This window comes from Notechis scutatus, chromosome 1, assembly GCF_049901735.1.
Source record: "Notechis scutatus isolate UNSWTSFEM ecotype Mainland chromosome 1, rNotScu1.2, whole genome shotgun sequence".
Classification (NCBI taxonomy): Eukaryota; Metazoa; Chordata; class Lepidosauria; order Squamata; family Elapidae; genus Notechis; species Notechis scutatus.
Window position 1 is genome coordinate 65,265,470 of NC_142009.1, and position 17,038 is coordinate 65,282,507.

Here is a 17,038-nt window from a genome sequence, read left to right on the forward strand (position 1 = left end):
CTCCTGGATAAACAGTAGCATGACAAGCAAATGACTTGGTGAAAGTGCACATCAGATGAAACTGAGCCGGATCAGGAAAATTTAGAATGCAAAAATGCCACGACATTTATTTTGTTATGTCTTGATGTCTGGTTATTATGAAAGATGAGAAAGAGAAACAGGCTGTTATTGTTAGCAGCAGGCCAACATTTCCAAAAATTTAGACCCATTCTGGGGTGCAGACATAATCTGTGCAAGAGTGTCCTACATTTAGTCCTTTATGCACTAAAATCTAATCATCTGCTAGGCATCCAGCCTTATTCTCCAGACCTTTACTGAAGCCTAAAGTCTGATGCCTGATATGACATGGAGCAAGACAAGTAAGAGAATTAACTAAACACAGAGCAAGACAAGTATGAGAATTAACTATATAACAGGTCCTGACTCCTATGATATAACTCCAGACTCACAATGTACATCAAATTATACAAACTATTGGGACTTCCGGTTTGAGCTTCTTCAGCGACAGACCGAAACCTCATTTCTGTGAGGCTTCGATCCGTGCTCGCCACTGGAGTGCCCCGAGCTGGCTGGTTTCGGGACTAAGCCACCCCGTAGAGGTGGTGAAGAGGGGGGAGACTGCCAGCAGGGTTGAGGAGAGCCGCATCTCTCCTCCCCAGCTGGCCATTACTCCCTTTCCCGAAGGCGGTTGCAGCAGTGGTCAGAAATGGCCACCACAAAGAAGAACTCGACCGGAAAAGAATGTGCAAGAGGAAGATAAGAAGAGAAAATTTTGGTTGACCGGGTCAAACAGCAAAAGCAACAAATAAAGTACCCTGGAATTGAAACTATTAAAAAAACACAATAACATTGTTCCCTAAGAAGATTTCTAAGCTGCGAAGAGAGAGAAAAGGGAAAAGATTTGGTGTTCTCCTTTTCCTATACTGACAGCTAAGAGACTTAAGCAAGAAATTGGAAAAAAAATCCACTTTGACATCAATAGGCATTTAATGCTGAAAATAAAAAGTCAAAGGGATAATAAAGATTTCTGGATAATTAAAAGCTTTTGGAAACAGGAAAGGAGAGAAAAAGAATAAAAGGGTAGGATCTGGAAGGGAGGAGACTGCTTGGAATTAAAAAAGAACTTACAGCAAAATCTCAACAAGACTTCCAAAAGATACATTCTAACTGAAATATCGCAACAAAAACCCCAGGAAGAGAAAGTCGAAAAAGAAATAAGAAGACATAACTCAGGACTATCTGGATTACTTGATGATTTCTGGATTGAACTACTGTTTTGAATGACTAAAATCAATCGGGTGGTTGTTTAAAACTGTTTAAAATGGCTCCACTTTTAGAAGAACTGAAAATGGAACTTAAAAAGTACAAAGAAGATGCACAAGAAGGGAGAGGTTCTTTTGGCTTCATATTTCAGTTTTTAGAAATGGAGATTTGGAATTATGAGAAACAACAAGAAAAGACTGCAAAACAAGAAGACTGGGACAAAGAAGAAGCCATCTTTAATGAACAAGTAATCTTAGATGGGGGGAAAAAAGGAAAGGTGGGGAAAGAGAATGGAAAGTTTAAGATTGGGAAAAACAACTCCAAAAAAAATAAGAGTGAAAAATAAGTATAAAATCAGAAAGCAACAGAAGAGGGAAATGCAGAAGAGAGAATTAGAACTAGAGAGACAAGGGGGTAAAAAGGGGAGGGAGAAGATGAGAGGGAAGAAAGAAAGGAAAAGAAGTTATAAAGGACAGAAGCAAAATATAGAGAAACAGGGTCTATTTAGAGATAATGGGTGAAAACTTAATGGAAAAAGGGATTCTGCAAAGGTATATAAGATAGTATGGTTATATTAGAAGCAGAAATAATTTTAGAAAATATGAAACAATGTATGATTAAAATGTCTGATAAAATAGCTATCGTAATTCAGTGGAATGCTTGTCAATAAATAAATGTAACAAAAGGTATATTCAATGATTTATAAAACATATGTGAAGAGAAATAAGGGAAAAATTAATTATGGAGATTATATGTGTTTTTAAGGAAGTATGATATTTAATTGAAAAGAAGTGTTAAAGATGTTAAGATTTTAATGATTATTAATGATAGAACTGAACTGGAATGGAATGAGGGTTTATAATTACATATATTTACAATCTTTTCTTTTTAAAGAATATAGTGTGTATTATAAGAATGTACCAAGCAGAATTCGATTGGAAGTTATGTATTATGTATTATATTGAAGGTCATAAACTTAAGGTATACATTGAAGTTTAAATAAGAGTTGAATGGATGTAATTAAAAGATATAAAGGTGTCATACTCCTAATTTGTAACTACAGGAGAAAATTTGTTTAATGAGAAAAGATAATATGAAATTGAAACAGAACAGACAAAAGTATAAATATAACGATTTGAATTGAGATGAGATAATCAAAATAAAATTGAGAAAATTAAAAGAGGGGAAAAACTATATAGAAAATGTAAAATAGTATAAGATATGGAATAGAATACAAAAAGGAGCATAAAATTTGAGTTTTGTGTCTGTTTAAAGAAGTTCAACCCGGGACCATGCTATTTTCAAAAAAGATGTTTTACTTGTATTTTGTATGTGTGAAAACCCAAATAAAACTTTATTAAAAATATCTATCTATCTATCTATCTATCTATCTATCTATCTATCTATCTATCTATCTATCTATCTATCTATCTATATCTATATCTATATCTATATCTATATCTATATCTATCTATCTATCTATCTATCTATCTATCTATCTATCTATCTATCTATCTATCTATCTATCTATATGTTAAGTTTTCGCGGGTACTTACATGTATGGCATTCAGCTTTGTTCGGGTATTTTCCCATGTCATTGTAGGGTAGGGTATTGTAGGGTATTTTCCCACGTCATTTCCCACTACAATGACGTGGGAAAATACCCGAACAGAGCTGAATGCCATATATATATGTTATTCATGTACTTGTGCATAAGCCTATAATAGTTTGTGTGTGTGTGTGTGTGTGTGTGTACACACACACACACACACACACACACACTATTATAGGCTTATGCACAAGTACATGAATAACATGGCAGTTGTCCTACACACACATATGCATACATACACACATGTATCATACATACATATATCATACATACATATATCCTTCTTTGTTCACCAAATACATCTGGACACCAGAAAACTAGACAGACTTGACTTCAAATTTCCCACCTCCAAACTTTCCAAATACATTCTACTGAAAACTTGAAAAATTTAGTAGGTGTCATGATCCGGGGTGTGGCACAAAGGAACACATTCACATAAGTAAGAAAAGTTCCTTTAATACCTCCAAATTTGCCTCCAATGTCCAGTTACCTTCGGCTGGAGAAAAAACTCTCCCCAAAACAGTCTTTAAGTGGAGAAAATTCAGTCCAAAAACAAAGTACATATAAACTATAAATAAAAATCCACACAAACCACGCTGCAGCAATTAGGACAGGGCAGGATAAGGAATTGCAGACTTCAAAGGCCAACAAACAGACACAGTTGGGAAGACACCAGGAACCCAGATAAGCCTCGACAATAAAAGGATAACGCACAATTTGCTTCCAACAAGTTGCTGTGTACAATCTCCCTTTTCAAACACTGTGTTCCCAGCTGCAGCTAATGAGGAAATCAGGGCCCTTTCCTCCCCTGTAAACCATGCAACTCACCTTGCTCCCTTCTCCGTTCCTCCCTGCATGCCCTAGGATGAAGAGAGGGTGGACCTGGATCTTCCTCTGAATTCCCTCTGCCTTGCTCTACCTTTTCCCTGCTCTGCCCAGCCGGACTTTGCCCTTCCCCAATTTCTTCCACAGCCACCGGAGCCACACTCCCACTCCCTGTCAGCTGCTCGGCCTCCTCCTCGGAATCAGATTCTGACAGGGGCGTGACAGTAGGCTGCAGTTATTGTGCTTCTGGGACATTTTGTGATGTTTGACTGCTTAATGTTATATAGAACATAATTTATCTTTTAAAGTTATTTAAAGATTAAACTATAAAAGTTATTGTTTGGTCCTATTTTTTATTTTTGCATTCCATGCTTATTATTATTGCAACTGTTTTTGTTTATTATGTTACTTTAATATTGTTAAATAAATAAACGCAGTTCCAGGTTGCCTCCTATTTTAGCAGAAATGCAAAAGAATGTATTTGCAAGGCTGAATTCATGCTTAAAATGGATAGGAAAAATTATTATGTAGGATTGGGTAAAGTTTTTTAAATTTTAACCAAGCAATAAAGTTTTTGCCCACCACTGGCCAATACCTTCATAAACAGCACCTCACTAATTTAACAATAATATAATACCATTTTAATAATATTTTAATCTGTAACATTTTAATCTTTTAACTATCTTTTACTTGTTTTTACAGCTTGTAAGTCACCTAGGATCACCTTGTAGGAGTGATGGACTGCATAAAAATTTGATAAATGAGCAAATAAGCCAACAAACAAATAAATAAATAAAGGCAACTAGGAAGTGCAAAATTTAGATGACTTAAAATTGAGCTAAATTTGCATGCCAAAGTATTGGCATGAAAATGTAACAATATATGTTAAAGATATTTTGCCTGACGTTTGTAAGTCTTTATGTTAATATTTACTGTTTCAATCAGTCTTATACAGTATAATTCTTGAATGTTCTTTGAGGTAAATATTTAATGAGAAAAGTAGCAAAGTCTACCCTTTTCATACTTTTGCGATATAGTTCACAATCCAAACATGCATAAAACCAAGCATATTAGGAAAAATATAAGCAAACAACAACAAAAACCTGAGGAAAAACAGTTTACCCGAAATGCAAATACTAGGGAAAAAATGCCTATATCCAGGATATCTCTTGCATAAACTGAGTTATGTGCACTTTTTATACTGATTTCAACAGGATTTTAGTGGGGAGAAAAATTCAAGAAAATATATACCATGACACTTTCCGTTCCATGCTCTGAATCCATCTCTACAAGGGACACATTGGTAAGAACCAGGAGCATTAATGCATTCTGCATCTGGACATGTATGTGGCACTGAGCATTCATCAATGTCTATGAAAACAAAAACATCAGTGAAAATTTTAATGGTAATTAAAGAATAAATGCACATCAAAGCAGTAACAGTTGGTAGGAAGGTTGGCACTATAGACCAGATTCTTAAATAGTGCAATACAAATGGCATAGATCCACTGACATATATTATGTAATATTAGGTAGATTGTGGTTGGCAGTTTGTAGAAAGTGCAAAACATTTTGAATCTGAACTGAGTCAAATTCAAAATATACCATTTTGAGATTGAAATGCTCCATCTTGATCACAAAACTCTTTTTCAAGCAAAGTTCACAGTTAAAGTATCCATTTAGCTTTTGAAATTTTCCAATTCAAAAACAGGGGATTCCTCTTCAAAACAGTTTCATTCAATTTGTGCCCTTTTAGTGCTTAAAAATTAGAAATCCATCTCCATTAATCTATATCTAAGCCACTGGGCTTAGATTCAAGTTTGTTTCCTAATAGAAACTAAAAAGGCAAACTTTTTAGAAATAAAGATGTTATAAATACATTCTTGACAAAGTAATATTATGTTTACAAATGTCCTATTCTGAAAGCAAGCAGAAATTTGTCCTTGGTGCTTCCTGGTTGTTGTTGTTTTTAGTTTGTATTAGGAAACAAACTTGAATCTAAGCCCAGCGGCTTAGATATAGCCCAGTGGCTATATAGATTAATGGAGATGGATCTCTAATTTTTAAGCACTAAAAGGGCTTAAAAGGCAAGGCATTATTTCTTAATTTAATTCCCATATACTCTAAAAGAATAAAGATTCTTCTTTGCTTTCCATCAAAAAGGGCAGTAAATAAGTTAATGGCTGAGTTATTGCCATTGGCACATATATTTACATATATTTACTTCTTGCTTATATTTAAAGATTTTAATTTCTTAAGGCAATCAAAAGATATTAATAGAGATTAATGATTACACGAAACTAAGAAATAAAGATGCTATAAATACATTTTTGACTAAGTAATATTATGTTTACAAATGTCCTATTCTGAAAGCAAGCAGAATTTGTCCTTGGTGATTTCTGGTTGTTGTTTTTTTAGTTTGTATTAGGAAACAAACTTGAATCTAAGCCCAGTGGCTTAGCAATAATGCAGAGAAAATACATAATAATATAGTTGTCACATGAGTATTAAACTATAGCCTTATCAGTTAAACCCTACTTGCATCTCCCACAACTCATCTCCACTAAGATTTTTGTACAAAGCATAACTTACCTTGCAGCTAAGGGACTTGTACAATTACACATAATTTGAGAACAGACTAAGAGTGACAACGGGGAATGTCTTGAATGAGAAACACCAATAAGGATCAAGTAGTTACTATCTAGGATTGAGAAGGTAGGTAATTCCAAGCAAAGCTATAGGCAAAAAATATAGATGATAACTTCACACCTACAACTTACTGCAAGAAGAATGGTCTATCAGCAACTCAGCTTAACCAATGCAAAGCCAGTGGTACATTGTGCCTGACTTTTAATGTCAGCCTCCTCAAGCAATTAACAGGGAAAGGTTAAAGTTAAACTCTTCATTGATTCATTATTTAATGCATATGTTATGCTCCTCCAATAAAACTGTAGGTTGTTTAAGTCTATTTCTTGGTGTCCAGTTCTCCGCCTCTCCTATTACAAGTGTAAGGGCAACATTTCCATAATTTTCATATCTATACCACATAGGCACAACATATTTTAAAATCCTTTTTAAAGCCATTTAAACTAGAAATGATAGGTTTAAATGATTAATATATTCTTGATAAAATGATATGCTGTAGATAAGGACCAGAGGTGGTATTCAGCAGGTTCTGACCAGTTCTGGAGAACCGGTAGTGGAAATTTTGAGTAGTTCGGTGAACCGGCAAATACCACCTCTGACTGGCCCCACCCCAATCTATTCTCTGCCTCCCAAGTCCCAGCTGATCAGCTGGGTCTTCTTTTGTTGCCCTGAACAGGAGAACGGAGCTGGAAAGCAGGTTAGTGGGATGGGGTGGGAATGGGATTTTGAAATAACCTTCCCCTGGAGTGGGGTGGGAATGGAGATTTTACAGTATGCCACGCCCATCAAGCCACACTCACAGAACCAGTGGTAAATTTTTTTGAATCCCACACTGATAAGGACAATTAAAATATGAAGACTTTAAGCATATTGATTGCCTACTCAAATCCAGGAAACTTCGTGCCAAAAACCAATATCACATGTTTTTGGTTAGATGTTTTGTTTATTTGAAGCTGATTTCTTATGCCAGTGTTTTGTTCCAACTACAAATGGATTTTTTGGTATGTAATTCTTGCTATTATATAACCCTAAAGTAATTACCTTCGTTAGAAATAGCAACCTTATAACCAATTTCAGGACAGCAGATTAAAAACAAATTAAAAAGATAATGTGTTTCCTAAGGCAAAGCCATTCAATTGTTTATGGTTTTATAGAGTGTATATGATGAATGAAATCTATCCCCAAAACACAGATAGCACTGAGACTACTGATATTGTTGGCTGCCATCCATGCTGATTCTGGAAGATCTGAAACTTGATTGTGTAGGTGTGTCTCATGTTGTCGATTAGGTTCTTAGTCCTTCCAGAATTTTAATAGATTGAAAAAAGCCAACAAGATCTTAGAAGACAGGCAGGCTTTCAAAAAGAATACTGGTTCCAGAATTACTTTGAAATAATTGGCCTTGGAGGTATTCTTCAAAAGTAAAAATGGCAGGTAACTACATCCTAATACTTTATTTTGAACTATCTCCAACAACCAAGGAAAAAGGGAAAGGAAAACTGAGGCCACAGGATATGGACTATACAATCCTTATGGGTTAGCACATGTGGAAAGGAGAGGCAAGGGTTGTTTTACTTCTGCTATTCTCAATAGCATATGGTCTATATTTGGGTTAGCTGAAGGGAGGAAAGTGACAAAATATATACTGCACTTCCATTGAAATGTTGCAGGCAAGTAGGTAACGGGTAAGTTATGATGTCATACACACATTTCATTATCACCTTGTCTAGTTGTGGACACTTCTAATGGCTTAACTTTCCTTGATTTCCCCCCTCTAAAGATTATAACATAGTTAAAGCTAAGTAGTCAGGAAATTTGTTTAGGAGACATTAAAACCCACCTTCACACTGGCCCCTTCTGTTCCTCTGGAATCCCCTGTCACAATATTCACATTTATATGAACCAATGGTGTTTACACAGAGTCCTTCTCCACAGGTATCAGGCCTGGCACATTCATCAACATCTAAAAACCCAATTTTGTGATAATTTAAACTTAACAACCATTAAGTAAAAATACAGCAGTTTACATAGATGATAGACAGCTAGATAGATAGACAGACAGAGGCAGAAACCACTCATAGAATACTAAACCCATGGGTTATTTTAGATCTTAATTTTTTAATTCAGAAGAGCTGAGTCCTTGCAAAAATATCATCATATATTTCCTGTAACACATGGGTCTGTTCTGCAGTATCCCCAATTTGCAAAAGCCCTTTTTGCTGCTTGGGTATCAACAGAAGTTGCTGTGACTGAGGTCTATGAAAAATGTTCTATACTTAGTGAGAAGTATATAGATATAGTGTACATCTATAATGTATGTAGATGTCAACAACTCTTCAGAGTTTCAGACAAGAGACTTTTCTGTATCTGTATCTAGAAATGTTAGGGAATGAACCTGGGACTTTCATATACCAAGAATATGATCTACCATTAAGGTATACTTTATTCTCGCTCTGTCTTTTTTTTAAAGCAAGCTTCCCATATGAGACAGATGGGATAAATTTATCACTTTTATACAAAATAAAATTGACTCCGGATTTAAAAACAAAACAAAACTGATGGTAGGCAGTGTTCTTTTTAAAAAAATCATTTAAAATAATGAAAATAGTAAACTAAAAAAAATCATTTTTTTATTTTTGCTAAATCAAATATTGTTGACTATATTGCTCATAGTTGATCTCCTGTATCATTATTTTGATATTTCTCATTATCCCTCTTTTGTTAGTGTTACTTTATACACATAGACAGAAATAATATCAGTAGAGAGAGAAAAATTACTTTAGTTCAGAATGAGTGGGTTATACTTGCGAGGATAAACAATACCAAAATAAGATACAAAAATAGTCTTGTTACATCAACATATGCCATATATATTAATGCCCATATTAGGCATCCATTTTTCAAAGTGATTGTGTCTTGGTGGAAACAGGATGAAAGAAATATCCCAACTTTGTTGTTTTATATAAAGAACTTAATCATGATAGCTGGGGCAGATGGTTGTTTCAGGTCTAGCATGTAAAAAACCCACAATATTAGACACAAATAATTTGTACTGCAATTTCTGGCAAGTGCTTGATCAGTGTTCAAAATATTTTTTCCCAGTAAATGTCATTTTGATTTTGGGGATATGGGAGTGTCTCTTTTTCTATATTATCCCCCACCATCCTGACTAATGTATCCCCAAAACAATAACCAGAGATTGAAAGAATAGGTGCATACAAATACTTTTTCAAGAACCATTTCACCAAATTATATAGATGTCTGAAATGAACCAATATTTACAGTAAACATTGTTCTTGCCATTTAGAAATTATATTAACTTCAGAGTCTACTGAAGAAAGTACTTTGCTTAGAACCCCTATTCTCTCTATTCTTGTGCTTTAGACTGTCATGCCCCTGTTGGAGTCTAACTCCAAGGGAGAGATGGAACAGCTGACAGGGAGTGGGAATGTGGCTCCGGTGGTTGTGGAGGAAACTGGGGAAGGGCACAGGCCGGATGGGCATTCAGAGGAAGACCCAGACCCTTTTCATCCTAGGGCACGCAGGGAGGAGCGGATAAGGGAGAAATGTGATTGGTGTGGTCTACGGGGGAGAAAGGGGCCCTGATCCCCTTCATGGGCTGCAGCTGGAAGGACTGGTTAAAAGGACAAACTGCTCATGGCAAAGTTGCTGGAAGCAAAGCATGCATTCTTGTCAGAGCTTATCTGTGTTTTGGCTTCCTCCCAACTGTGGTTGCTGTGCTATCTGGTAGAAGTCTGCAAATCCTTGCCTGGGTTCTTCCCCCCCCCCCCCCCCCCCCCCCCCCCCCCCCCCCCCCCCTGCAGTATGGGTTTTAAAAAAAAACAACAAAAAAACCCCCCCCCCCCACAACACCCCCCCCCCCCCCCCCCCCCCCCCCCACCCAAAAAAAAAAATTAATCATCCTAGGGGCCCGAGGCACCTGCCCTTAATCATCCTGCCTGCTGTAGTAATTCCTTCAGTATGGTATGATGGGTTTTTAAATTTCGAATTAACTTTTCTTTGGGTGCGGACTGCATTTACTCCCTCCGTAAACTGTTTTCTTTAAGAGTTTGATATCCTGCCGAGGATAATTGGACAATGGGGCAAAGTTGGAGGCATTAAAGGGACTTTCTTCTATTTTTGGGACTTGGTTATTTTTGTGTCACGCCCCGGGTCATCACATATACATAACCATAGTTCTTATACCTACATTATATTGTCAAGGAAGTACAATTGTCCAAATATATATTTGAAGTCTGTATTGTGAACAATAATTTTCCCTCTGTAACTGTGATCAAATGTTAACTACTGCTTCAATATATTATAGTATAGCATTGTGCAGTATTTTTAGGAATGCCTCTATTCAATCAAATTCTTTCCTTAATCAATCTAACTTTTTTCCAATCACACCAATATATTTCAGATTCATGCTTTTAATCATTAGCCTTAAGGATTAAGAAGCTGCCTCATATAAAGCTCAGGAATTACCAACACAATCTGTTCCTTGTTCATTGGCCATGAACCCAGCCTGGCATATACACAGGAAGCTTCCTTCAGTATTTTCACAATGCCCAAGGGAGCAGAGCTGAGGAGTCTGAGAACATTCATTAATATCTGTAAAAGAAATTTAAAAAAAATATGAAGACTCCATACTTTTACACTGCCATCACTTCACTCCCTCTAATGTACTTAAGCACCTTCTGACATTAAAAAAAATCTTCAAATATGTTTACATATTAAGATTTTATATAAAATTTGATTTAAAAATATAATTACCAGCTTTAAACTTCGATGCATTAAGTTTTTGGATATGAAATCTACTTTTGCTGATCTTTTAGATGTAACATATATATTTATGAATATGAGCAAGCATTGTATGCACTTGTGCAATCTTTTAGAAATCGGGAGGTAAAGATTGCTCTATTTTACTTATATAGATATAATGTTAGGTATATGAGTTTAAATATTGAGTTATAATATTTGCAAATATTCTAGTAAAACTATCATAAAATTGCTTAGATTTGTATTAGGATTCCAAAATTATGAAATTATGGAATTCTTGAGTGATTACTCAAGAAACTTCCATTTTCCTCACTTATATGTGTAAACAAATTATTATTGTGTGTCTGTAAAGGAAATAAACAGATCAAGCATGCTGTATATAAAAACTCAGGGAAGGAGGAGGGGAAAATAAATTAAAATTATATTTTAACTTGTATTATGTGTCCAAAAGAGAAGAACCATTCTTATTTGCTATTGTCACAACACAGGAATAAATAGTAATATTTTCCCACAACCTTCTCACATGCATCATGTTAGCAACTGGGAACATGGAATGTAGATTACCAGAACATTTTGTTTGTTGATCATTAAGCCTATATCCATCATAGCATAAGCAGGTGTATCCCACGGGCAAGTTAATACAATGTCCTTGTCCACAGATGTCTGGGTTGACTGTACACTCATTGATTTCTAAATGAAGGGGAAAATACTTGTAATAAACCATCTGAAACATTTCATCATTTCATCAATTTTAAAAGAAGGATTAAAAAAAACACAGAAACTAACTAGAGTCAATTTGGATAAAAATAATAATTCCATAGCAAAGTGGAACATAATATAAGCATCTAAGTAAATTCCTGTAAAGGTCTTTTTCCTCCCCTGTTGTTGCATTTTCTTGTTGTTGCAATTTTCATAGACTGTACTGATGGATGCACAGTTATTGTGCACTGTTAAAAAACTTCATTGACCATGTTGGAGAAGTCCAATTTGGAAAAGTTCTAGCTATGAGGTCACTATGATTTAACACTGACACAATGACATGATGCCATAATTAATTAAATTACAATATCAGTAGAGGATTGGGGCTGCAAATTTTGCCCAAAGAGCTTCTTGCTATGGCAACTTGCTGCTGTTGGCAAAAGGAAACTGTGCTGCCCAAGAGAACTATAAAAATTTTCCTCATAACAACCTAACATCATTACCTCCGCTAGCAATCTTTCACTTTTTTATTTTCTCCTCTGGAGAAAATTCTGGGCAAGAGCAGTGTGCAATGAAGCTGGGATGCTGTTGTGCTTTCCAGATACAGTAACACTATTTCTTATTCAAAATGCCCTATCCTACTTTGAAATATCAAATTGAAACAGAAAATAATTTCACAGCGCTTAGGACAGAATGAGGGTATGATCACTTTCTGTACCATTTTGTTACATGCATACATTCATAAGTAATTTACAGTAATATGCTAATGAACATCTGCATTGCAATTAAAATAAACTACACTAGTAGATATGCATTTTTGAAACCTCTCAAACAGAATAACTGCAGCTGATATATAAACTTGTGAAATCATTCCAGAATATAAGAACTAGCAGGAAATCTTATCTCCCCATCCAAATCCTTCAATGTATTGAAGCACATTTACACAGAGCATTCTGTCCAGCCTACAAATGAACCCTTCTGCTGCTCTGTACTTTCTAAGATGTGATAAGAACATTCCATTGGTTGTTGTAATATGCACCAATTCGTACCACCAATGGTTTTTTGCATCATACCTGTAACTTGAGTTGGTGCTATCACTTGACTAGCACTTGAAGTGGAGACATCTGGTCCAACTTCTACAGGCAGCGGAGGAGAGGTTTTCTCCACCACTATTGAGTGAAAGAAAAGTATTTCTGTATGAGATTAGGCATCCCTAAAAATAGACAGCTTACTGCATTAAGAACCAATGTAATTGTACTAATATCCACTTCATATGTAACAGTTTTAACAATGCATGTTAAAAGCACCCACTGAATTTTTTCCAAATCATAAAATTGAAGTGACAGGGAATCTTCTAACTTATACGGTTAGCTGCATTTACCCTCAAAGATATCCAGAGTACATGTAAGATTCCAGATGGTATTAGAGTTTAAATATGAACATACATACATAGTTATTAATAGTAAAAGAAACACCTAGAATTTATCTTAAAGAAATCTATTCTAAATTTGAACCTTTACTACAGTTTACCTGTTCGTTATAGTGTCATACATGGCAATATATTGAATTATGTGCAGTACATATAACTGAAGAAAGCATGACAATCAACTTCATTGCTTAAGCATTGCTGGAAAAAGATGTCTGCAGCAGAAATGCTAGGCATCATCTTCTAATAATGCTTCTTATTTATTTTGGGGGTAACAGACAGTCCCCACATTCAAATAGATACAAGTGTGTCTTCCAAGACATTTACCCCTGTAATTCAAAATACTTTTAAAGATGCGTATGCAGATTTATATGCAGATATGCCTCGTTTAGATTAACAGAGTAGGAAGGGAACTTGTAGGCCATCTAGTCCAACCCCCCACCCAAGCAGGAGACCCTACATCTGCCCTGTTCTTGCATATAACATTTTTGGACATAATCAATCAGGCATAGCAGCTACACAACCTCCACAGATTTCAGTGGGCTCATCAGATCTAAGACTGAAATTCAAAGCTTCATTGGATATCACAGGTACATTGTATGAACACTGAAATATATACAATTTCCAGATCCTCTTCCCATTTTAGTGGACAATATTCTTCAACACATGGGGAAATTGAAAAGGCTTCCTAAAATGTAACTTACCTGCTATCTAATGTGCTTTTCTAGGTTGTATAATATATAAACTGTAATGAATTTAAAATGACAAAAAATGAAATAATACATTGAATCATAAGCTGACTAATAAGTGATTATTATTGTCAAGCTGAACGAGAAACTGAAAGAATGGTCAAAGTAAATAAATACCCAATTAGATTTTTATGTATAATTCTATTGATTTTCTTATTATCCCCTCAGTTGCAGGATTTGGCAATCTGCAGCCTTACCACCCCTTCTCCAGTTTCCAAAGTTCCCCTGAGTAGAAAGAAACTCATTTATGGTTGTTTTTTTAATGTAGTTATGGATTTTAAGATAGTGGGCTCATCCCCTGGGCTGTGGCTTGGTACCAGGCCGTGGCCCATTTGGAACCAGATCGTGCAAGCAGTGGGCGAGCATGTACGCACACCTCCACTTGCAGGAGCAGGAGGCAAGCATGTGTGTGTGTGAGCACGCAAAGTTTCATTTGTGCGAATGGTATGCATATGCACCTGCTGCCTGTGCAAATAGAGCTGTGCATCTGCACATGCTCGCCCACTGCTTGTGTGCAACCATAATTCCCCCCCCCCCCAGTAGTTCACAAAGCCAAAAAGGTTGGAGACTGCTGTATTAAGGAGCAAAATGAGTGTGATTCTGAATAGGCTTAAAACATTCTACAGAATCTACACCACCTTAAAATCCTTGGAAAATAACCTGGTTTTTAATCTTCTCTGGATTTGAACGTTAAGTTCCACTCAAACCATTCAAAGTGGGAGCAAAAGAATCTGAAAATGTCATCCCTGACTACTTTTGTAACATCCCAAGTTCACCATTCACACCCGTTATTGGCTTGTGGTCAGGTGGGGATGCACAAACAGAAAGTACAGTCCTCAAGGTTCTCCAGTTTGGATTGATGCTGAAGTCTCAGTCAACCGTAACGTAAAGGAGGCAGAGAAACAGCACAAAAAATATTCTGTCCACCAACACTCATAAGACCACAAAGATTCATTGTGTGTGTTTTTTAAAATTTCTGTTCATGCCAGGAAATGCTTTGCTAAATGTTGTTGCATTTCTTCTATTGGAAAAACAATTCCCCTTCTTAGAATTGGTGCAGACATAACATTTCTGGTGAATCCAAAGCAAGAACAATCAAGAGTGTAATTTCTCCACTCTGCCACGATAAATACTATTTATCGATAAATAAATACTATTTATTTATTTATTTAAAATTAGATCACATTCTTCAGTAATGTCTTTCATAAATAATTAAAAGCACACACAAAAGCAGGAACCAGTAGAAAACAGTAATGCATTCAGAAAGCATTGAGAGCAAGAAAGAGTAGGAGAGGGAGAGAGAAAAAGGAAGAAGAGAAAAATAAGAAGAAAAACCAGCAAATACTTTAAAAGGTTTAAAAAACAGACACGTATTTGCCTTGTCATGAAAAGGCAGAATAAATGGCCTTTGATGAACTTTGTAACACAAAAACAATGTGCCATAGAGCAGTTTTTAGGCATTAAATTACAGGTGGAAAATATTGCACTTTTTCTAATCTTCATTAGACCGCATATCCCAGAAGACTAATAATGTCAATAAAATCCAAATTATCCACTCTAGCGTTGTGTGCAATAATTGGAATATTTATCACCATCCAATATTTATTTCAATCCATAGGATCTATAATTTGTAGAAATGATAGAGCACTATGATCACAGTTCCCTTACAAGTAGAAACTAGTAACTTTTTACATCAAATTTATAACAAAAATGATCTTAATCTTTTAGCACAGAGATAATAATACTGTAAATTTAAACAAATAACATCTATAAAATATCTTTTTGTCACTTTCGTTTTGTTGCTCCTTCTCCCTTTTATGTTAGTTTGTATTTTAACATTTTATACTGAAAATTAACAGACATTATTTTAAAAAACCAAAACAAGTAGAAAGTAGTAACTTTTTGCAACATGTTATAATATAAACAAGATAAAGAGTATATTAGAGTAAATCTTGATTTAAACAACTATTTGGGGACACGCATGTTCATTCAATATGAATTTAAGTTAAATTTTATATAATTCACATAATTATATAAATCACATCAGTTGTCTGGATTACATTTTAATTTATCATCTTTGCCACTGAATGCAGTTGAATCTGAAAGCTGGTCAGTTTTATTGTATTACAAAAAACTACATTAAAGTACACAACAAAGCATTTTTTGTACATGAAGTCCTGGTGACACAGTGGTTAGAATGCAATATTGCAAGCTAATTCTGCCCATAGTCTGGAGTTTGATCCTGACGGGCTCAAGGTTAATTCAGTCTTTTATCTTTCCAAGATTGGTAAGGACCCAAAATTGTTTGGGACAATATGCTGACTTGGTAAACTATTCAGAGAATACTGTAATGCACTATATGGCAAAGTGCTATTGCTATTGTTATATTGCTTTTTATATATTCTCAGAGTGCAACAAATGGAATTCATTTAATAATGACTTATATTTATCTGTTCATTGATTCAACTGTATAACATCTGAGTTAAAATAGATATGAATTACTCTATATATATATATCCCATTTTTGTCCAAATGAACCTTTCTTCATTGACAATGTTCTATGCAATGATTAATCCCATGTATCTATTATAGATGGCTATATGTTAAGAATAACATGTCATTTGTTTCTCAGAATTTCTTAACATTGCTTTATGATAAATGCTGGGGACTGAAAAGATTGTTCTCTTGAACAACAATGTCAACTATTTGACTCATCTCCATCAAAGAAAGCACCAAATGTTCAAGTGGAAATTTCTCAAGAACTCTGATGAATTCTGCAAATTCCATTCTAAATACAGTAAATACTATTCTAGTAGTTCCATTAAATTTAGAGATGAATCTAGTGCAGAAATCTTACACTGAAATATGTCACTTTTGCAGCAACTCAAAAGCATAACAGCAAAATAAAGTCTGCCGTATAACCAATCTGATAACATGCTAGGACAGATCAGAATGGCTGGGAAAGCTATTAAGGAAAAAATCAGCTTGGATGCAGAAATTCAAAATATCAACAATACTGCTGGTCCACAATTTCTG

At 35.2% G+C, this 17,038-nt stretch overlaps 1 protein-coding gene across 2 annotated transcripts in view; it reads right to left on the bottom strand.

Moving 5' to 3' along the window:
- LTBP1 (latent transforming growth factor beta binding protein 1) overlaps positions 1-17,038 on the bottom strand; it is a 214,393-nt gene that overhangs the window by 51,886 nt on the left and 145,469 nt on the right. For both annotated transcript variants that reach the window (XM_026680806.2, XM_026680798.2), the window contains 5 exons: positions 12,901-12,996; positions 11,693-11,818; positions 10,835-10,960; positions 8,187-8,309; positions 4,952-5,071 (listed from right to left, as the gene is read on the bottom strand). In XM_026680806.2, coding sequence (XP_026536591.2) covers positions 4,952-5,071; positions 8,187-8,309; positions 10,835-10,960; positions 11,693-11,818; positions 12,901-12,996 — 591 coding nt within the window. The remainder of the gene's footprint in view (positions 1-4,951; positions 5,072-8,186; positions 8,310-10,834; positions 10,961-11,692; positions 11,819-12,900; positions 12,997-17,038) is intronic.